This window comes from Diceros bicornis, chromosome 23, assembly GCF_020826845.1.
Source record: "Diceros bicornis minor isolate mBicDic1 chromosome 23, mDicBic1.mat.cur, whole genome shotgun sequence".
Taxonomy (NCBI): domain Eukaryota; kingdom Metazoa; phylum Chordata; class Mammalia; order Perissodactyla; family Rhinocerotidae; genus Diceros; species Diceros bicornis.
In genome coordinates, this window is record NC_080762.1 from 55,524,450 (window position 1) to 55,548,571 (window position 24,122).

A 24,122-nucleotide genomic window follows, 5' to 3' on the forward strand; every position below is an offset into this window, starting at 1 on the left:
GAAACAGAGTTTCTTTGCAATATTCCTGTGAGGGGCATTTCAGAATTTCAGCTGGTGCCCCTGCTTCCTGCTGCGTCTTTTGACCTTAGCTCTTGAGTCGCCATAGTTGCTTTTCTTTCCCTGTTGCAGCTCATGCTTGTTTTCCAACCAATTTCTATTTACTTAATTTTTTATATGTTAGAAACAACACCTTTTTGGATATTAATTGAAAGGTTTTGGCATTCACTTTTTGCGTCTCCTTTTTCATAGCGATACCACCTTCATCCTGTTGTTTTCCTTTTGCTCACTTATACAAAGAACTTTATTTTTCATAATATAGTATTTTGTCCTATAGAAATAAGGGTGAAAATGGGGCTTTTTTTGCCTTTGATATTTGTAATTTTTAGCCACAGCATGAACTTTATTAACCTTATAACTTGACCAGTGCTCTGTATGACCTAGAATGTGTAAATTATTTTTGGTTCATTTATCATATTATGTTAATTGCCATTTAGAAAATTTAACGCTTTGCATTTAAAGGTTAATGGCCAGTAGTCCCTGATAATTAGACACCTTTCTAATTAATCTAGAATTTGAGATGAACACAAGTTTTGTGAAAAACAGAGTTTTGATTTTAGAAAGTCTCATTTGTAGTTTATAATATATAATGAACAATTGGATATTATAAATTTATTAGTGAGTTGAGGCCATAAGTTTTAATCATCTTGTGTCTAGGTTAAGAGGCTAATTTATATATTTCTATAATCTTATGTCTAACTTTTTTTTTTTTTTTTGGTGAGGAAGATCAGCCCTGAGCTAACATCCATGCTAATCCTCCTCTTTTTGCTGAGGAAGACCGGCTCTGAGCTAACATCTATTGCCAGTCCTCCTCCTTTTTTTTTTATCCCCCCAAAGCCCCAGTAGATAGTTGTATGTCATAGTTGCACATCCTTCTAGTTGCTGTATGTGGGACGCGGCCTCAGCATGGCCGGAGAAGCAGTGCATCGGTGCGTGCCCAGGATCCGAACCTGGGCCGCCAGTAGCGGAGCGCGAGCACTTAACCGCTAAGCCACAGGGCTGGCCCCTCTTATGTCTAACTTAAACAGGAATTTCAAACTAGAGGAGAACTTACAGATCATCTATTCTAATTCTCTCATTTTCCAAATGAGAAAATGGGGACCAGAGAGGCTGAATAAGTCAGTCAGCCCACGCGGTTGCTTAGGGACAAGGCACAGCAAGACTCAGGTCTTCTAGTCCTGGTTTCCTGCTAGTTTGCCCACATTGTGCTTCTTTCTTGCTTGAAAACTGATCAATCCAGTCAGTTTAATGAGAGAACGCAGTTTGTAATGAGTACAGAATAACCCATTACTTGTCTGAAATATTAACTTTTCAACTGTTGTTTTTATTTTATTTTTTTTTGGTATCTTATAAACACGCATGAAATGAATATCTACATAATGGCAAAGATCACTGAATTTATACTAGCATTGGATGGTAAAATAATACAAATTAATGCTATTGAATATAGGAAAACCACTCTTGGCACACTTTTAGAGGTTTCTGCCTTTAGGGTAGTGTCCTCTTTAGTGTTGTTATCACAAAGATCAGACTAAAGCTCTTATTAGTTCATCACGACAATATTTCAGTAGTGTGTACTCCGTTTTGCTTCATCTGTAACACAATTTATGCTCTTACCAAAACTGATTAGACTCTTCTCCTCCACATGTCCTTTTTTCCATCCATCCATCCATCCATTCAGCTCCACACAGTTGGTAAACTCTTGAGCATAGCTTCCTTTTTGGTGCCATAACAAAAAAAAATGTTCTCTAAACTATATATAAAGATAGACACCTTAGTTTTAAAATTGCTTGAAGAGGTGTGTGAGGTTAATATAGCAAATTCTATCTATATCTGAATTGGAGGTACCTGAATACTACATATTTTTTATTGACTAGGCATCAAATTATAGTTTTTTATAGCATAGAGAAATATATAGGGGTATATTAATAGGCAACTATGTATAAACATTGGTTTCTAAAGTTAATCTTTCACTCAAATATTTTTTATTCTTTACATTTAACCCAGTACGGTAGAAAATTGTATGCTCTGGAGTCAGTCTATGGGGTCAAAGTTTTGCTGGTTATTAGCTGTGTTAACCCCTCTGAATTTCACTGACTCATCTGTGCAAAGGGGAAAATAAGGCCCACTATGCTGGGTTGTTATGAGAAGAAAAAGAGACAATATATAACGTGACTAGCACTCCACCTATCACATAGTAGACACCCGGCAAATGCTAGCTATTATTATAATTTCTAAATCCTGCCAATTTGTGTAACAAAAGTATCATCAGAATGCAGCTTTCATAGCATAGCTTTTTGATAACAAAAAACATGATTCATAAATGTGAAATTAAACTACTAGAGTTATGAACACTTAAAATTTTAGTCTCTTCACTATCAGTATTCAGATTTTTTGAATATATATCTGATTGCTATCTTATTTATTTATAATTTAAATTCTATTTCTCTTAGTTCAGATTCTCATTCCATGTAACTTTGGCTCTTTGCAATCATAATCCATATGTAGATAGATCATATTCGAAATATTCTGGCATCTGCATTGTTTTAGGGAACAGAGACACTGCTTGTGACCATACCAAGCTGTGAATTATCTTTATGTAAAAGAAAAGATTCTCAAAATTAATGAGAATACATTTTGCATTGATTCAAGTTGACTTGGGTTTACATTCACACCTGCTTTATTATCTTTTTTCATGAAATAAAAAATGTATAAATGGAGTGGCAAGCCTAAAGGGTTTTCCACGTGATGAAAGTGGACAGAAGAAAAGCGGAGGGGCTCTCTGCTGCACACGTGCCTGTTGGCCATTCTTTCCTTCTTTTCATTCCCAAGTACCGCATCTGAGTTTCTACGAACACATCAAAATCCTCTGAAATGTTAAAGACTTTTCCCAACAGTCAATTTTTCAGTTTTTCTGGAATCCTGGTCATTTGGAAATCAACAAGGTGGGCTGCTGCCCTTCAGCAGTTTTAACCTAATGTCCGCTGCTTCAGGTCAATTTCCTTGCAAGGTTGGTGGTACTGTTTTTCCATGTACTGATTTTTTTAAAAGCATGCTCAGGCCAGTTGCGTCTGCCTTTGCATTAAATTTGTCCTGAGCCATTGCTACTGGAACAATATTTTATAATGATATTCTTAACACCTATTGTCCTATTAACATTTGTTGCATGCTTGTTATACTAAGTGATGATGACAGCTAAACCTCGCAATATGGTTACAGATAGCAGAATGTTGAATCATTAAACTGTGCATGTAGATTAATAGTCTAATCTCACTGCCTGTGTATGGATAGTAAGAAAATAACATTTATTCCATTACTAGTGTATCCAATAAAGGTAAAAAGCCATGTCCTACAGTTGGAAGCATTAAAGCAAATGTTTGCTTAATTTGTTTTATTTCCATTAAAATGTACTATTAATATTACATAAATCCCTAACCCCAGTTAAATTCTATGACTCATGTCTCAAAGCTACTACTGTATTTCAATTGACCTTTGTGAAAACCTAAAAAGAGATTGTAATCTCTCAAAACAGTTGCAAAAATTCTGACTCACAAGGAATACTTTCAGACTTAAATACTTTAAGAAGAATATGGCTGAAAGTCATCATATTTTGTCGACCTGCTTCAAAAAGTAGTAATTTTTACTGCATCGACCATGCACTGACAGTGAGTCAGTACAATGCTGCATGATGAGGCGTGAATGTTGCAGAGAGAATATCATTATAAAGTATTTCTGAAACGTCTTTGTGTAACGACTATTGTACATGGAGGCTTTCGTTCATTGTGGGAAACTAAAAGCAAGTCAACATTTTATTGACACATGCATGATGCTGTACAGTTTTGTATGTAAACTATTTCTTTCTGTACTTTTCAATTATTCCTGTCATTGACTTCTCCAAGTTTTTATGCACAGTCATGTCTTCAGATCGCTGACCCTTCACTGTTTTCTTTAAGATCTGTAAATAAATGTCCATAAATATACGTTGATGTTGTCTTTCCATAATTAACCATTGTTTTGTAAAGGACCATACTGGCATTTTAATTTAAAATGCCACTTCTAGTATGGGGTGTACCTGCTGCCAAGGAAAATAACAGTGTTGGTTTACACCTTGCAAACATACAGCAAATTGGTGTAAACAGGCAGAATATTCAATTTAGAAACATCTGTATATCACTGTTCATATACTTATAAGTTATTAACATCCCTTATTACTATTTTTCAATATTTGTCTATATGAATATACATTTAAATGTATATTTCCTTGTGAGACATAACAGAGCTAAATTTCCCATGATTCCTTCTTTTCATTAAAATACGTTTTTCGTCTCTGCCACAGATTGAGATTTATCAAACAAAAATTAATAACAAGGCAACAATGCAGAGAATGAACCAAAAACATCATTGATTCTTTTCCGCATTATGGAAAAAAAGTATTATATCAATGTTCTATTAACTTCTGTGGGTATAAGCAGGTTGTGATTTGGCATGCTTATTCAAAATGCACTCAGCATGTATTGAGATTCCTTTAATTGTTATGTGAATTGTTTGCATATGTGGTTATTATATGTGATTTCATTGTAATTGTATGTACTTGTATCCGAATATGTTTCTATTATGCTTGATTTTGCTGGCCATTCTTGGATGACCTAGCAACTCAAGAATCAAAAGTGTTTTGTGCTGTCTTCTGTAATATGTATACTCTCTGATGTTTTGTCATATCTTGTCAGCTTTTAATTTTATTCTTATCCAACAAGATATCTTTTATATTTGTTGGAAACAAATTTATGCAAAGACAATTTTAGTAAGCTTTGCTCCACACAATTCTTTATGACTTGACATTTTGTGACACTGGACACTGTGGCTGATGTCAACTCTCTCTTTTACAGTTGACCCACCTTCAGACTTGAATTTTAAAATTGTAGATGAAAATACTGTTCATATGTCATGGGCAAGACCAGCTGATCCAATTACGGGTTACAGAATAACAGTGGACCCTACAACAGGTAAGTTTTGAGATGTTGGGGCTTTAGGACAGAGACATCAAAGATGATATAATCCAGTTTTGTCCCTTCCTTTCATTTTATTATGAGGACGCCAAGATTTAGAAAACCTGAGGGATTTAGCTAGTGTCACCAGATGTTTGGTGGACTCTGGTCTCCAGATTTCCAGCCTAGTAGCCAAGATTATATTTTTAGTGTTGAGCTTTATTAACATGATTTGCTGTGCTAAACTATTGTTATTAAAAATGGACTTTTTTTTTTTTTTACCTGATCAGAATTTGCTGGTAATCTTTGATTTTATAAAACAGAATTCTCACTTCTTGACGTTCTTCTTGAATTACTCAATCTTTCCAACATTTAAAGTGTCAAGTGATGAAGTGCTCTGTTATGCCTTACCCAGTGTCCTACACACTTCAGTACTCAGGAAACATTTTGGGGTAATGGTGAGCTGCTCTGGTGGAAGACATGAATTTACTTTGGGGAGGTGGATTCTGTAGATCCTAGGCTTAGATTATCTGAAAAAACAAAAACTCGTTTGGTCGTTCTCAAGAGTTATCTTTAGTGTTCATGATGTTGCCCAAGTGTGGAGAACCAATCCCTGTTGATTAACTTTTAGTTCTAACATGGAGTGGGAAAATAACTATTTCCACTAACACTGGCTGGGTAATAGGAAGTAATATTGATTGGCTGACAGTAGAGATGGATAATGTCAACATAACTTATCACTAGAGCTGTGTTTAAATATTTATGGCCTTTAAAAATACCAGTGATTTTAAATGCTGATTTATCAGGGAATTGGGAAGCTGTTATTTTTTTTTTTTTAAGTATGATCGGAGAAGTTAATAAAGGGTCAAGAATTTACTTTTTTCTCTTTGAATCTTTTCTCCTGAAATATAATTGCAGTTAACTAATTCATTTATTCTAAAAGCAGAAAAACAGTTGAAAAAGAGTCCCCCCAGTTTTCATATGTTGGCAATTACTGACTCCTATATTCTCCGAATTAGCACTGGGCCCACGCAGCCCAGCAGGGCCGTGGTGTCTCGTGGCCCGTGGGGCCCTGGCTGGCTCTGTGGGCTCCACATGTAAACCAGGAGCATTTCTCAGGGTTCTATTACACCTGCTACCTCTCTTGATTATTTATGTTTTGATGAAAATTTAATATAATTAAAAATCTTAACAGGCACTTAGACCCGAAGAACTGCTGTGTTTCCTGATTGAGTTGAGAATTAACATAATCTAGAAGGAAGTACATAATTGTCAAAATATAAGTAAATGCTCAGTACATTGTACCTTGAAACATTTGATACCTAGTTAAGTCAATTCAGAGGACCATGGTTGCCATTAATATATGTATCCGTTTGAGTAGGGAGAATGCACTGCTGCCATACAGACTGTTTCCCACTCGAGGTTAATTTTAGCTTATGATGTTTATTTTCCTTGAGTTGATTTTCATCCCCTATTTCTCTTTCTCTGCTTTCCTCCAATGCATAATTTAAAATTAAATTACTTTCTGCTTTATATCTCACTTATAAAAAAAATTTTGTTATCTACCATTAGTCTTCAAAAACACTGAGGGATTTTTGGTTTGATATTCTGGTATATCTTTAATCTAGAGGAATCTTTGAGTCCTTAAACAAGTATTGAATATGATTGTAAGAAGTAAAGGCAATGCCAGTCCATTTATTGCATTTATAGAATTCAAAGTTTTGGTTTTGGAAGACAGTAGAAAATAAAGTTTAGATGTTCTGAAAAAAAGTGTATATATTGAATTTTTCAGGTTTTGAGTGTATCTGGGAATTATATTATATTGTGTTATGTTATATGTGAATAATGTTTGTTGCATTCATGTTTTCCTTCCTTTATTTCCAGATGGGCCCACTAAAGAATTTACCCTTGCAGCTGGTACCACTGAAACTTTATTATCAGATCTTATACCTGAAATAGAGTATGTGGTGACAATCACTTCATATGACGAAGTAGAAGAAAGTGTACCAGTTATAGGCCAACTAACAAGTAAGTATACATATAAAGTACTTTTGTACTTTTTATTTTGTGGAAGATTTCTCCAACTTTTAGATTTAATCTGTTGTTATGCTGATTTAATTTATATCAGTATTAATTATTCTTTCTATGATCTTAGTTATTAGTGGATGTTAACTCATTCCTACTTTATAACCCTGGTCTCTGGAAGCAGCAGGAATGTTATGAATGAAAACTATTAAAAACATTAAACTTTGCCAGGCAACAATGTTAATGTCTTTTTTGAAATATATCTAAAATCTCACTAAAAATAATTTATTTGCAAGGGCAGTACTCTCTGACCAGATGGGCATGGAGCATACATTTGAAAGGCAATGGTGACGGACAATATATCTATTTTCTTTTTAGGAAGTACTTCTATGAGTTCATTTCCTTTTGTAATAATCACATTTTTACTCAGTTCAAACAGGTGGTCCGACGAAGCCAGGGGAGAAGAAACCTGGAAAAACAGAAATACAAAGTAAGTATTTCCCTTAGTATTTTTGTTTGGATTTGTAGAAGTCATAAATGTCATATGTTCCAACTATTTGCATAGTTCGATCTTATTCCTGTGTTAATTTCTATAAGCTTTATCTAGAAGAAGTACAGACAATATAATGTGTGACTAAGCAGTTATAATACCTACATTCTGACTTTCTAGCCAATTTTTCATTCTATTTACTAAATATTCTTTTTACTGGAAGTGTCTTGAATTTGTGTGAGTCCAAACATCACTGTGGTGGGGGAGTGAGAAAGCCCATCGCAGGACTCGACTCTTTTCTCAGAGACAGACCAAGAGAGGAGGTGTTGGCTTAGGGACATCTGAGAAATATAACATGGAGCCTGCTTGAGAGGCCCTCACAGTGCTGGAGGAAATTCGGTTGCCATGAAAATATACTCCCAAATCTGAGTGTGTTTTGTGCTCATCTCGGGGGTGTTTACATGGCCTCAGTTGAAGGCAGCCGTAACCGTTTCCAGAGTCTCTGTGAGACATCTCTGGTAATGTTTAGGTCTTAATGTACCTGAAGAACATGACATATTTTCCAGGGATGTTGGGGCGATGGCATCTGGGAATCAGTGGGGTGAGAGATTGGAGTCAAGGCTTCTGAAGTTGGAAACATCTCCCCAGGTCATTCTGACAGGTTCCTGCACCTCCACCATATTACCTCAGCCCCACAAAAAATGATGGGGGCAAATAATAATTAAAAAAAAGCATGAAAAACACTGTTTTACAATGTTCTTTATGGCATACACTTAGGAGCCAGACCCCAAACAAAGTAAGGTACACAGTGATTCGTGGTGCCTTTGTAATCAAATGGAAGTCATTTTAGTTGGTTGGTCTAGGTTTTGCAGTTTCTAGCTCCTTATCCTGCTTTGTCTGACTTACTGGGATGGACCTTTAAGGAATTTTTTGGACTTCTAATTTTGCCACTTTGTAAAAGTTGGATTTATGACCCAGGATGACAATAAAAAGATTATGAACACAAAGCCCCCTTTATCTGGAATTTTTTCCTCCAGATCACTGTTTATCGTTCTTTCTTATGTCTAATAATCTGAAATGAAGTTTATAGTATGCAGTTATAATCCTAATAGTTTCCCAAACCCTCAACATTTATTCTAAATCAAAGCATTATGCCAAATATTGACTTTTCAATAAACTGAAATTGACCCATTAAGTAGTGTGCAAAAATTACTTAGGCAAGCAACTTGTATTTGGCTTGCAAAATTTTCCAGGACCTTTCCTCCTCTTCCTAGCCAAATACTTCTTTTATTATCTACCAACTGACTTCAAAGACAAAAACATCTTCAGAAAATTCACTCAGTGCTGCCTTACGAGTACAGATTTTCATGAAAACCAACCTGTTCCCCATGACCACAGAAGGGAGGAAAGATGTTAGATTTAGTTATAAAAGCCAATCTTTGTATTTTAGTAATTTAAGGATATCACATGTATTTTTAGCTTTGAATCAAAATGTTTTTTCTCCTTCTTTGTTTAGTAAAAGTAGGTTTTGTCAAATTTAAATACATTGATAGCTGGGACAACAAGATATTCTGGCTATCTTGCATCATATTTATGCTTGTCTTCACTGTTTTAGACTCCATTAACCTTCTATTCTAACCCACTGCAAACTTTAGACAATGATATTGTAAAATGCAGGAGAATGTTAGAAGATTTGCTCTTTTCTTCCACTCAACTGCATTTGCTTGAATGGTACAGCTATTGTTTTGTATTTATTTACTACTAAATACCAAGAAATGAAAACACTTTGGTTATATTTCTTTTGTATGTCTCTCAGATGTTTTATATAACTTTTACTTGGATAAAAGAGTGAGGATATAGTTTATAAAAACAGATAGGTTGATAGCATGAACACCTGGGCCACATGGCTTTTGGAGAGTAGGTCACGTGTCTGTTTATCTCTTCTTGCACAAGGTCTTATATAGCAATTTGAAGACATGTAGTTCCATAAATGCATCTTCACGAAGGCACTGAAAATGCTTCTACGTGTGCTGATAAAATTTTATATTCTTTTGTGCATGTCAGTTGTGGGTGAAAAACAATGAACAAAATGATTTAAGAAGCCAACATTTTTGCAATGTTAGTTTGTCTTCCTTAATGATGGATAGATTTAATGATGTGTTCTTAAAATGTATCAAATGTATTTCAGAATGCTCTGTCAGTGCCTGGACTGATTTAGTGTTTCTCGTGGATGGCTCTTGGAGTGTGGGAAGAAATAATTTCAAGTACATTCTAGACTTTATTGCTGCTCTTGTGTCTGCTTTTGATATTGGAGAAGAGAAGACAAGGGTTGGAGTTGTTCAGTACAGCTCTGATACCAGGACTGAATTTAACTTGAGTCAGTACTACCAAAGGGACGAGCTTCTTGCTGCAATTAAAAAGATCCCGTACAAAGGTGGCAACACAATGACAGGTATGTTTTACAAATTTTGTTGTTTAAAATAAGTGAAATACCTTATGAAATACCTTCTTTGGGAAAGAAATTAAGCATTGCACAATTATCATATGTTAAGTAATTTTGAAATTAATCACATGTTTTTGGACTTTGGCAAAATTGCGTGGTGCAGGGCAAGTGAACGTGCTTCTCTTTTGCTGCAGGGGACGCCATTGATTACTTAATTCAAAACACGTTCACGGAGTCTGCTGGAGCGAGAGTTGGCTTTCCTAAAGTAGCGATTGTTATTACGGATGGCAAATCTCAGGACGAAGTGGAAATTCCAGCAAGAGAGCTTCGCAGTATTGGGGTTGAAGTTTTCTCTTTGGGTAGGTGAAGTTTGGTTATTTTCATTTTAGAACACGTCAATACTTAATGCTTAGGAAGATGAAGGGGTGATTCCTCAGGGAAGGATGCTATAGAAGTGTTTTCTGCATTTATAGTGCATTGTTGAGCCAAATCTTCGAGTAAAAATTTCGCTTATCTATTTCTCTCATGTAACTCCCTTCGAGTGTGCATTAAGTGAGGTGGTATTCACATTCTTTGCCAGCCCTCTACTTTTCAAAGAATGCTGGGCCAATGATTCTAATAAAGATCCTCCTTGTATTATCATTAAGTGTTTTTTATGTGTTTCCTATATTATCTAATACTTGAAGAATTCAGAGGGCTCTGGCTCATTCAGGACTCTGGAAGAAAAAAGTATTATCTTTACAGATGGCAGAGACAAATGATGGCATGGTTGGGATGAGAGCCCACTCTGTTTTACTAACCATTCGTTTTCCTCTTTGGCTGGCCACTTTATGTGAAATTATAAAATGCCTTTGTCATTTGAACAGTTGCACATTCGTTATGAAGCAAAGCAATTCCGATTTATGACTGAATAAGGATTTAAAAATGTCTTCACTTGTGAAAGACTAAGAAAGCAAAGAACTTCCCCAATTTAGCATCTTTCCCTTTTCAATATATCCTTGTCCTTTTTTTTTAAGGCATTAAAGCTGCAGATGCAAAAGAACTCAAACAAATTGCCTCCACACCTTCACTAAATCATGTTTTCAACGTGGCCAACTTTGATGCAATTGTGGATATTCAGAATGAGATCATCTCCCAGGTGTGCTCAGGTGTTGATGAACAACTTGGTGAATTGGTTAGTGGAGAAGAAGGTAAATGAATTGTTGAGTGTTCCCATGTGTTAGCTTTTTCCATTATTTGATAGCATTTACAGCTTTACAGGTATCTTAGGAGTAGGCACATTGACTCAAACATACCCTCCGCTGATTCTCCAATTTTATGCTCCATTTGTATTATTTTTCAGTAACTCAGCTTGTTGATTTCATTTGTATTGTTTTTTCTTCCCCACTGGAACATTAAATAAAATATTTACATCATTGTAAAGTTCTTAAAAAACTTTTTTGGACAAGTTTTACTTGCTGTTTTTCTCTAAGACCATTTTATGCAGGTTGAGGGTCCATAATTATGCTATTCAGGTACTTGCTTTAATTATCTTATACTCTGATTTAAATGTTGGCAGTCTGGGGAATGTTTATTTTAGAATTCTACAACTTAAACTAACAACACTATTAAATGGCAAAGGAAAGGGTTTTCCATCATCATACTCCGAATAATGTTTTCAAAGCTTTTAAGAATATTTCAAAATCAGTCAATTTGATCCTCCCACTTCTGGAAAATTTTCCCATTTTTTAATCAGTTATTGCTTCTAAATACGTGAGAGAAAGAAAAGACGTTTCAGGAGACATTTCATAAGCATCTTTTGGGGCATTAACAAGTCACAACTTCCGTGACCATTCTCCTCTTGGTCTGAGAACTGACGAGTGGTCAGGAGAAGTTATGCAAGCTACATCTTCCACCACATGCACTCTTCCATCTCCAAACCCCAAGCGCTTGGCAACGTTCACTGGCCCCGACTCTGTCTCAGAACTCCTTCTCATTACTTCATGGGCTCTGAATCTTTTTCTTTGTTTTACTGCCTGATGTCTGACTTTTTTGCTTTGTATTATTACAAAATCCATCCCCTGCCCCACTTTTCTCTGGTTAACCTCTCTTTACTCAATCTTCTAAAACATTCTGATTCTCCCTCATCTTCACTGGGGTGATATTTGAGGACAGGCCGGGCTCTCGTTCTGCCTCCGTGTGGACTCCCCCTGTGTGTGGCGCGGGGCTGCACTGCACGTGCTCACACGGTCCTTCACGCCTGCTCTCTCTGGCTGGCATTCGCTGCGACTTCTGTGCCCTGTACTGTCTCCGAATCACTCAAAGGTTTGGCCAGACTTCCAGCTGGCACCTCTCTTGCTTCCCTTTCACTGCTTCTTACTTCTGTAGGCATCATTTTTATGCACTGCGTCTGATTGCCTTTTTGAGCAACGATGAGTAAACTTGGACTTGTTTTCTCATCCACTTCTTGCAGGCTGACATAAAAAATTAGAACTATATTTTCTGGGAAATTGATTCCATTGAAAAATGTAAAATTTTGAAGATTTGGCCTGAAGTATCTTGAAATAATTTATTATCTATTGAGTACATGACTATGTTCTACATTGAGTAAGGATAGAAATTTTTTAGATTTCAATATTTGCTTGTCAATATGCACATTGTAAACCATTGCTTCACATCTCTTTGGTGGCATTATAAACATAGTTGAACTTTTTTTCTTACCTTGAAATAAGCGGGAATAAAATTGTTAAAATTATAAGAATCTGTCATTTTGGAACTGCTGAATTCTTTATAATTCTTGGCATATTATTGAGTGTCTTTTAAAGACTACATTTTTATTCTTACGGTATTATTAAAAGAGAAAAGCTTTCTCAAAAATTGAGTAAGTCATTGATTTAACAAATATTTATCAAGTGCCTACTTTGGTACCTGAGAATAAAGGCAATGAGTAAAATACCAAAACCAGAATGGAGATTTTGGTCCCAGGGAAGAATTAGGCATCAGATGTCCTACATTAATTTCTTCCAAAGACATTCTTTTCCCCTAAACTCCTCAGCTCCCTGACTAAAAATCAGGCACCGAGTCTCTTTTGGTTTGATGGGTCCAGGTGGAAGTGGGAGGTTGGGGTTGGACAACTCTTCCCGATGCATTCATGATTAATTTGAGTAAGGAGAATTGAAGCTTCAAATCTGAAGACCTAATTAATAGGGTTGTATCTCACTGTACTTGCTCACTGTTCTTCTTGTTACTTTTTAGTTATTGAACCTCCTTCAAATTTGATTGCCATGGAAGTCTCATCAAAATACATTAAATTAAGCTGGAATCCGTCTCCTAGCTCAGTGACTGGCTATAAAATCCTCCTTACACCAATGACCACTGGAAGCCGACAGCATGCTCTGAGTGTGGGGCCTCAGACGACCACACTCAGTGTTCGTGATCTCTCAGCAGATACAGAATACCAGATCAGTGTTTTCGCCTTGAAGGGCCTGACGTCCAGTGAACCTGTGTCAATAATGGAGAAGACTCAGCCAATGAAAGTTCAAGTGGGTAAGTTAATAGATGTATCATTGGGTTTGGAATATGTGAAGGTCCATTTGACAGTATGCCTTACTGGTTCAGATTTAGTTTTAAACAAAATATGTGCAATAGTTTTCTTTTAAAGGAGCATGCTTACTAAGAAAACCACATAGCTGTATTTTAATGATTAATTCATATTTGTTGAACTTTAATGGATTTTCTTTCTTTTTACAGAATGCTCACGTGGTGTGGATATAAAAGCTGACATTGTGTTTTTGGTTGATGGTTCCTATAGCATTGGGATTGCAAACTTTGTTAAAGTTAGAGCCTTTTTGGAAGTTCTTGTAAAAAGTTTTGAGATTTCACCAAATAGGGTACAGATAAGTCTTGTCCAGTACAGCCGGGATCCTCATACTGAGTTCACTTTGAAAAAATTCACCAAAGTTGATGATATAATTGAAGCAATAAACACCTTCCCCTACAGAGGAGGATCTACAAACACTGGGAAAGCAATGACTTATGTCAGAGAGAAAATATTTGTGCCTAGCAAGGGTTCAAGGAGCAATGTACCAAAGGTCATGATTCTTATCACTGACGGGAAATCTTCAGATGCTTTCAGAGATCCTGCTATAAAACTAAGGAATTCGGATGTGGACATCTTTGCGGTGGGTGTGAAAGATGCCGTTCGCTCAGAGTTAGAAGCTATTGCTTCTCCTCCTGCTGAGACTCATGTGTTCACAGTGGAAGATTTTGATGCTTTTCAGAGGATATCTTTTGAACTCACACAGTCTATCTGCCTTAGAATTGAGCAAGAATTGGCAGCTATAAAGAAAAAAGGTTTGTAGACTTTGTAGAGTAAGTTATCTCTACGAACAAAGCAGTTTTAGTTCTAAAATTGTGGATAGTATGCTTCTTTAGTTCTATTTATATGCAGGAAAAAGGAACTTACTTATGTTACTGAAAACTATTAAACTTAGTTTATTTAACTCTGAGATATGACTTTCTCCCAAATGTTTTTGCTTTATAGTATAAGATGTTTCTGATCCTAGATTCTCAAGCAGGGCTAGGAACCAGCTTTATCACACCTATTTGTCATATCCAATTCAACAACCATTAATTGAGTGTCTACTATGTGCTGGATGCTGAGCCAGGTCCTTTGAATAAAAATGACTAGGACATAGTCTTGGACCTTTGAATTCTACTATGCATTCCCTTACCTGTACCATTTTTGGCATTATTCCTTATATTTGGAATTCCCTATCCCTCTTTGTTTCATTTGTTCTAATTCTGTTTTTCAGCATCGAGTTACATGTCTCATCTCTTTCATCAAGCCTTCTTTAATTGTTCAAGTGCTATAAGACATTACTTTCAGTCATTTGGCTTTCATATGTACTGCTTCATTTTGTTAATAACTTCACACTCTCGTATCTCTCCAATTTGATTGTATGTCCCCTAAGGACAGGCAGTGTGCCTTAAACATTGTCTCTTCCTATATTTTAGTGTGATAAATATTATTTTTTGAGGAAAAATTCCTTAGTTATTACTTTGAAATATCTGTCTACCACCAAAGGTTAATATCTGATTGCCAGGGATGAGTGGAAACATTTTGATGGTTCATTTTAGGTCTGTTACTGTTTAAAATCCTGATTGTGGGCAGGACCATTCCACTACTGCTTTGTCTTAAAAAGCTCAAAAGTCAAACCAATTTTAATTAGTGATTTATACAACATAACTTAGTATTAAATGGTCAAGACAAATGATCAGGACTTCCTTGTAGGGCAGTAAGTGAGAGGCCTTCTCTCCATAATCACGTGTGGAATATTTACTCAGTACATTGGTTTCAGTGATCACTCTCCCAAACGAACATAAGCCATTTCAGAATGTGTAGTCATTAGTTCCATTTTTGCTTTATAGATTTAAAAATTTTAAACTATGTCCTTCTTTTTTTTTTTTTTAATAGCTTATGTGCCGCCAAAGGATCTCACTTTTTCTGAGGTGACTTCTTACAGTTTCAAAACCAGCTGGTCTCCTGCTGGAGAAAATGTTTTTTCATATCACATCACCTACAAGGAAGCTACTGGGGATGCTGAGGTCACGGTGGTGGAGCCAGCGTCAAGCAGCAGTGTCGTTCTCAGCAACCTGAAGCCAGAGACCCTGTACTTGGTCAACGTGACTGCGGAGTACGAGGATGGCTTCAGCATCCACATAGCTGGAGAGGAGACCACTGAAGAAGGTGTGATGGGGCTTCTGCCGCTGTGTCCAGAAACTAGCCGTTTATCATAGAACACAGTTACCCTTTGACATAACCATCTGCTTTATAGTTTAGAATTGTGAATGCCTTTGTAAGATTTAGCATCTTTAAATGATAATTATTCATAAATCTTTTTAAAAAGAGAAAAAACTTTTAAGTAAAAAATTTTAGATTTGTTTTGATAACTTTGAGGTTAGCAGACATAGAGAACAGGAATTAACTCTTGAAATATTGCTTATCTAGCATTTTCTGTCTCACGTTTCAACAGGGTCATGTTCAAACAATTCTGAAACTGCCTTACTTTATCTATGGATATGATGGCAAATATATACTACCAATTTTTTTTCTTTTTTAAAATTGTGGTAAAATATATGTAACATAAAATTTACCATTTTAACCATTTTAAAGTGTACATTTCAGTAGCATTTCATACATTCATATTGTTATGCTACCATCACCACATCCATCTCCAGAACTTTTTTCATCTTGCAAAACTGAAACTCTGTACCCATTAAACACTAACTCTCCATTCCCTGCTTTCCCCAGCCCCTGACAACCACCATTCTGTTGTTTCTATGAATTTGACTACCCCATGTACCTCATATGAGTGGAATCATACAGTATTTGTCCTTTTGTGACTGGCTTATTTCACTTAGCATAATGTTCTCAAGGTTCTTCCGTGTTGTAGCATGTGTCAGAATTTCCTTTCTTTTTATGGCTAAATGATATTCCATTGTGCATGTATACCACATTTGTTTATCCATTCACCCATGGAGGGACACTTGAATTGCTTCCACCTTTTAGCTATTGTAAATAATCCTGCTAAGAACATGGATGTACAAATTTTATGAAATATTTTAGGCAGTATTTGTTTAGATGTGTCCTCTTTACTGGATAGAATTGAATACTTTCTGATGTATTTCACTACATTTGACATTTAAAGGGTACTGATGAACCTGGTTAGGAGAAGACTAAGACCAGACAATTACTCTTTAAGATAAATATAGTGAATATTGCAAGAGATGTCAATTGTCCTTCTCTGTCTTTACTGGGGATAGGAGAAGAGGCTGAAACAGTGGCATGAGGAATGTAAGATAGTGACAAGGAAGTATTTGCTGGCAGAGAAGGCACAGGTTGGCACACCTTGCTGATGAAAGCTGGAGAGCCTTTTTTTTCCTGAAAGACCTTTCAAATAAGGTTGATTTTCTTCTGTTGTGCGTGGTTTAGGTATATTTCTACCTGAAGGACAGCAAATAAGCTAAATGGCTGAAGGTGTCTTCTTGTCTTAGGATTTTTGTGATTGTATAGCGTAGAAATCCATACTTAGATGTTTCTGATTTTCTGGTGATTTCTCTGTAATGCCCATGTTGCTGCTTGATAAGCCTGGCCTTTTTTCTTCAGCACTTTGGGATGGGGATGGGGTATGTCTCAAGAAGAGATTTAATCTAAAGGGTGTTTGGGTAGAGACAACTGCATTCATATACCTCTAGTTTTTGGTCATTGGGATACCACAATAGAATTTGGGAATGCCTTTCCAATTCTATTGTCTGTAGTGAAATCTGAGACTTAAGCTTTCTTTAGTCAATAAGGAAGTTTCTGATTCAATAGCTTCCTTAAACTAATAATTATGGAGCTTCTGCAGTGTGTCAGGTACTATGATAATTGTTTCCCATGGATTATCAGATTTAACCACTTCCATAATCATATAAGTAGTTGCATTTTTACTGTTGGGTAATCTGAGGTTCAAAATTACGCATCTATTAAGCTTCAGAGCCAGTATTCAAGGCCATCGGTTTATCTGCCTCATTTGTTCTGACTAATTTAGTCTTTTTCCTTGCCATATAAAATGAATCATGGATACAAATCTGCCAACTACCATTTCTTTCTTTTCTTGAGAGACACCATTCCTTTCTCACTGGAGTGATCTATTCATGTGTTGGATATTTAGGTAAACTTCTAATTGTACATGAGGTGCATACAGGCGTATTGCACTGTGGTTTCACCCCTGTGGATTGAGAAGATAATAACCTTTAGTTCATCCTTCCTGAATGGGTTGTGCATATGGACAGTTTTCCCCTTAAGCAAATAGGTCATTTAAACATGTTTACCAACTTCAAAGCCAAATGATGTTCTCATTTGGGCTTAACGAAAATTTCATTTAAGACTGTGAATCTATGGATGTTACCCGCTTTGCAATTTGACCTCAAGATTTGAGGTCAACTAGCATTCAGTAAGTGCCTATAGTGTGTTTGGTCCAGCACATGTATGGTCCAAAAAAATATTCTCTAAGTCAAATGATTGTACAGATAAAAAAGTCAGTTCTGGGCCTGACTGGATAAGACAGTTGGTTCAGGTGGGAAAATGGTAGACCTGGGTGTTAGGCATTACTTTCCTACTTCTCTGGGAAAATCTAGTAAGAGTGAAAGCCTTAGTTACTTATATTTGAAAAAATGAATTGTTTTTTTTTCTTGAGTTTTATGTCAATATGAATTTACCATTTAATAGAGTATTTATAATTTTAAAAGTTTACTATTATATACCTTTTTATTTGACTAAAAAGTTAACAGTACTTATTCTTTTTCTGGCTATGGTCAAGTATTTGTTGTTTTGGAATCTAGTTAATATCTGGCTAAATGAATGCAGTAACCAGGATGTTGGTCCAAAAACTGCTCATGGATTTGTTTGGAGAAATGCTATAATGTCTTAAAAAGCTAGTTTTGTATTTCTCATATAAAATTAGTCAACTTTTTTTTTCAGTAAAAGGAGCACCTCGAAACCTAAAGGTGACAGATGAGACTACAGATAGCTTTAAAATTACCTGGACTCAAGCTCCAGGGAGAGTTTTAAGATATCGAATTATATACAAACCAGTTGCTGGTGGAGAAAGCAAAGAAGTTACCACCCCAGCCAATCAGAGGAGGAGAACGCTGGAGAATCTGACTCCAGACACAAAATATGAAGTATCTGTAATTCCTGAATATTTCTCGGGACCTGGCTCTCCGTTGACTGGAAATGCAGCCACTGAAGAAGGTAGAGGAAATATGCTGACCATGTGGTAACAACCAAGATCTTGGACCGCAGGGGAAGCTTTGGACAACTGTCCAGATCCTATAAGCCATGAGACACTTTGTCTCAATTATCTGAGTATCGTGAAGTGTAGTCCTTTAGACTTGAGTTAGTCAAATTTTTGACTTAACTCATGACAGCATTTATTTGTGTCAGTGGAACTTGAATGCTATGATGTGGTCTAATTATTCTTTTAAAAGTAATATTATTAAATATGCTAATATAAATTGAAAGATGACTAGGGATTAAAAATCAGATTGCTATGTGCCATTGAAACAGATTATATATTACTTCTTCAGGAAGATTTTTAAATAGTAACCTGTTTTTATTTAAATAGGATGTTTAGGCTTCCAGGATAAATTCTGATATTTGTTGCAAATTATTAATATTTAATGTTATTTCATTGAGAAACGTTAAGGCATTCATAATTTTCATTTTACTCTCTATCTTTGAAGTTTTTAATAATAATAATAATAATAATAGCAACATATTAACAATAATGAACAGTTATTGAGTGCCTATTGTGTCAGGTTCTGTGCAAAGAGCTTTTTATATATCATCTCATTTAATCCCTGGGTAGAGTCTACGAAGTTGTTATTAGTTTTACAAGGAAATCAAGGCTAAGGAAACTAAATAATAGCTGGGAGTCTTGTTGTTAATGAGTGGTGAATCTGGGTTTGTGGGCTCTATTGCCCGCGTGCAGACACTCGCGAGGAATTTCCATTCCAGCTCAGCCAGTGTCACTGCTTCCTTCCCGGTGCAGCCTGGCTAACCAGCCTTCCTTCAAGACTCCTCTTTCCACCTGCTTTTTTCCCCTCTTTTTTTGGGAAGTCAGTACTTCTCTTTTCTTTTTCTAGTTGAAGATCTAGGGCTCTTGCTGGGCACTGTAAAAAGACCCACTGACTCCTGATCTGTCTGTTTTCTGGAGTAAAGTGGCTGGCTGTTGTGTGCCCAGGGAGAATGTGGTAGATTGGGTGCCTCTAGACCATGCAGAGACCACGTGGCAACCCTCCCAAAAAAGTCGTGAAATCAGAGCTGCAAAGGGATGGGCAGCCCCGGAGTTGTACCCAAGGCTTGGCCTCTCTTGGGCTGTTTCCTCTCTTCGTCTTTTTCTAGGGACAGCATGATTTTTATCATTTATCATTTTTATCACATCAGTGTATTTCCTGGCCATTACATTGAGATGTTCATAGCATTATGCCAATAAACCCTTTCTAATGAAGATTTCTTAGAGGAGTTAAAATCTACGTCATCATACTAATCAAAGCATATACAGTTTATAGTGCTTTGTTCCACTTTTAGAGGAAACATTGTAGTTTCTGACATGAAAGATTCTAACATAAAAGGTTTTAACCTGTGTAAACACAGAAGAGGAAGTGGGTGTCTCTTGCTGTGTTTCTACTAACATGTGAGGCCTGGTGTAGAAATGCTTAAACTCTGTTGGCTAGTCAGCAGTTACAAAGGCCATAATCTCACTCAGGATATAAATTTGATGTAACACGCATATATATATATATAAAGCAACAAAGTGTCTCTCAAGTCATTTTCTTAAATAATGAGTTTTAATGTTGTCGTTGTTTTGAATGAAGTTAGAGGGAACCCAAGAGACTTAAGAGTTTCTGACCCTACGACATCAACCATGAAGTTATCTTGGAGTGGGGCACCAGGAAAAGTGAAACAGTACCTCGTCACATACACCCCAGGGGCAGGAGGGGAAACTCAGGAGGTGACTGTGAAGGGAGATACAACCAGTACCGTGCTGAGCGGATTAAAAGAAGGGACACAGTATGCCTTATCTGTGATGGCCTTGTACGCATCTGGTGCTGGAGATGCCCTTTTCGGAGAAGGAACAACGCTTGAAGGTAATTACTGTCATATTTTGTAGAAATTCCTGACCCTGTTTGTGATTGCATTTAGGAAGCTTAACATGTTTTCAGAGAATGAAATCTAGAAATGTGCGATACTTTTTCTTAAAAGGATTTTGTATTGAAAAATAACCATAAAACTGCTTCTTATTTAGAGATGTAGAATGTAAGCAACTGAGAAAATTAGACTTGATTAAGAAGTGTGTTGGGGAGCTGAGTGCATCATAAGGGCATAGAAATGTGTCTGTGAGGCCGGGGGTTCGTTAAACAGAGAATAAGTGTGTGACGTTCGAGTGGGAGGCGACCTTGGGAAGCATCTATGGATGGAGGGGGTTTGGGTTGCCCAGCGTAATGCAGCTGCTCCCCTCACCTAGGAGCAGACAGGAACCCTTTTCTGACTCTCCGTCTCTTTTCACTCGCCATGCGTAAAAGCATTCATAGTAGCTTGAGAAGTAAGAGACTCTTAAGTTTCTGTTTGTTTTCTAAATGAACTCTAAAATTCAGTTCTGTGTTAGAAGTTCCAAGTCAACGCAGGATTTAGTAAGAACCATTCAGACCAGACCTGTTTCCTTGGTTGTCTAGAGTTAATTGTCAGAGGGCTTCATATTTCTCAGGATCTTTTGAAATATAATGGCAGCTTGGATTTAACTCACCACAACTGTAAAGTAAGTCCTGTAAGAGAGAGAAAATACAAATTTAACTTAACCACAATGAGAAGGGATTGTAGTGGATGGTTACAATGATGAGTCAGTACCATAGTTGGGGGCCTAACTGAGAAATCAGGCATAGCTTCCCTCTGTTATCACTAGCTTTATATGACTGATTTACAATGATTACAGGAAGAAAACGAAGCTGAAGTATCTTTTGTGATGTGAAATCACGGTGATATTACGCAAAGTATCCATCAAATTTGGTGGATCCAGAAGTTTGGAGGATCGTAGATGTTGTAATTAGGAGGGACAAATTCTACAATAGGCAGTTTTGATTAAAATTTCAAGACTTAGTCAAGAATTAAAAACCCATAAAAAATATTCTAATCAAAATTCTGTCTCTAATGGTGATCAAGAGTTTAATTCCAATAGTTCATAAATTTTATTTTTAGAAGAGGATTTAAACGAAAGATTAATACCAGTGTGTAAAGTACTGATTACTTGAAGAGTCCTGGTTTGGCTACTTAGCCATGTGACCTTGAAATAATCCCTAACCCCTCTGAGCCTCAGTTTACCCACCTATAAAGAGGGAATGATCATTGTTCCCCCTTCCACCCAGACTTACTTCGGAGATCGAATGGGAGAACATAAGTGAAACTCTTTGGGAACTGTAGAATACTATATGTATATAAAATTCATCAGGAGGAAATAACATTAACTTTAGAACTGATGTCTAAAAATATAGCTTTTGTAAGTATTTCAGAGATATTGATTGGCTACACTAAAGTTTTGAAAATAATAAAAAGTAGAAACAGAAGTTGCCTTACTTACAGAGACGGAATCAAAAACTGTAAGCACATGATCTTCATATCTGGAGCAACAGCCTGACCTTCTGAGAAGTCTGTCCTTTTCTTTGGACCTTTTGGAGTTCTCTTTCTCCTGTGCTCTCTACAGGCTTTCAATATAGATTGTTCATAGGATTTTTTTAAGGACTAACTTTTGAGCTTTTATTTTTTACAGAATAGCTGTAGATTTTTTCTATTTGTGAAAATTTCTCCCATGTAAGGAATATCTTGGAAATAATTTAATAGTTTTACTTCTGCTTATATCTTTTAACCTTCTGATATTCTGCATTTTCTTACTTTGAAAAATATATTCATACTCAGTCAAAATCTTTTTGATTCTAAATGTTAAGGCATTTTTGCTAATAATAATGTATTAATAATCTTTAGAAAACAAAATTCACATTTTAATTTAACAGCAAACACATTCTATTGGGCTGTGATTTTTCTAGGCCAGGTGTATAGCTAAATTGTTTATAATTTTATACCTTTGCACAAGTGGTATAGAAAATCTACCAACTTGGTGCAGGTGGGAGTGTGTGTGGACACTTATTTGATCAGAAATTATCTCTAAGTGAGATACACTGGTAGTGAAATAAATTTTAAAAATTACTGTTTCCCATTTCCTGAGAAGGAGGAAAGCTAGATGATTTGCAAGTTTACTTTTAAAATATAGTTAATTCATAACTAAATTGTAATAATAAAAGTTTTTTTCATTTACACCAAAGCTCTTTACTACAGTGAAGGATTACATAAAATACTGCCAGCCTGATTTTATTAACATATTTATTCCATTGCATTATGTGTGGTAAACTTGACAAAAATGTGAAAGGATAGTTGTGACTAAATTAAAATAATAGAAGATTTTTGACCCTGGTTATTCCATTTCATTTTATTATATTAACCTAGCCAAATTCACATACCATATACAGGAATAGGATATGATGGTAAATGCAGGGAATGGAAAGCCCAGAAATGGAGCCAGGCAAGTGCTTTTGAGGGCTGCTGTTTTTCTAATCGGTTTTTCTCTTGGGAGAGGAGGTGGTAAGAGCAGACCTTGAAGGAATGTTTCTTCCATCCAGAGGCACATGGCTCAGCCAGCAAGAGTGTTCTGTAGGTTGCAAATTTTATAGATTGCTGGAAGTGCATTCTATTCAATACAAAAAGAATTAAAAAAAAATATTTAGTGTGGTCTACAAGCATCCCTAACTTAAATCTGTTTCCTAGTGCTTTCTTGAAATGCAGCCAATAATCAGAAAATTCCCTTGTCCCTGGAAAAGAGATTTATTAGCCTTGGCACCGGGGAAGTTCATGGTTGGCTCTAGGACTGTATGAAATAGAATCACAGGGGCAGAGTTTATTACTATTTCAGATCCAAACTTGAGACGAATCTGAGCACAAACCATTACGTTTGATTTACATTGTTGTTCTCTCCTGCTGTTGTGAAAGTAGATCTGATGAATTCCTAAAGCACTGCTTTACGTGTAAATGCACTGTAAGCCTTGATGGAACTTGTAGTTGTCACTGTTAGTGTTCAGAGAGAGGAAAACCTGCTCTTATAAACCTCAAAATGAATAATGCCCATTTTTATTCAGAGATTTACCACAAATGAATGCAAATTTCAGTTTGGAAATAATACAATTCTCTTTGTTTTTGAGTTTTGTTTTTTGGCTATGGAAAGATGACTTTTCAGAATTTCCTTTGTTTCAGTTGCTATAGCAACCTGCCAGTGTCCTAGACACAAATGGCTTCCTGTCCATCAAATCGAGCTAACTCAGCTGACATTTGGTTACAATGAGGTTTTTAGCACATCACAGGAATTCTTCTGCATGGTGTTGAGTAACAGGGGGCCTCTCCAGGATGGACGAAACAAGGCCTCTGTGTTTTCCTAGATTTACTGCTGTCTCATAATTTGAAAAATTGTACATTCTGGGTATAACAACTCTGATGTTT

The 24,122-nt window shown here is 36.2% G+C and overlaps 1 protein-coding gene across 2 annotated transcripts in view; it reads left to right on the top strand.

Annotated features, from left to right (window-relative positions):
* COL12A1 (collagen type XII alpha 1 chain) overlaps positions 1–24,122 on the top strand; it is a 108,833-nt gene that overhangs the window by 5,679 nt on the left and 79,032 nt on the right. For both annotated transcript variants that reach the window (XM_058566765.1, XM_058566764.1), the window contains exons 3-13: positions 4,944–5,060; positions 6,927–7,070; positions 7,498–7,557; positions 9,746–10,009; positions 10,195–10,359; positions 11,017–11,190; positions 13,235–13,525; positions 13,730–14,332; positions 15,456–15,728; positions 18,504–18,776; positions 20,402–20,674. In XM_058566765.1, coding sequence (XP_058422748.1) covers positions 4,944–5,060; positions 6,927–7,070; positions 7,498–7,557; positions 9,746–10,009; positions 10,195–10,359; positions 11,017–11,190; positions 13,235–13,525; positions 13,730–14,332; positions 15,456–15,728; positions 18,504–18,776; positions 20,402–20,674 — 2,637 coding nt within the window. The remainder of the gene's footprint in view (positions 1–4,943; positions 5,061–6,926; positions 7,071–7,497; positions 7,558–9,745; positions 10,010–10,194; positions 10,360–11,016; positions 11,191–13,234; positions 13,526–13,729; positions 14,333–15,455; positions 15,729–18,503; positions 18,777–20,401; positions 20,675–24,122) is intronic.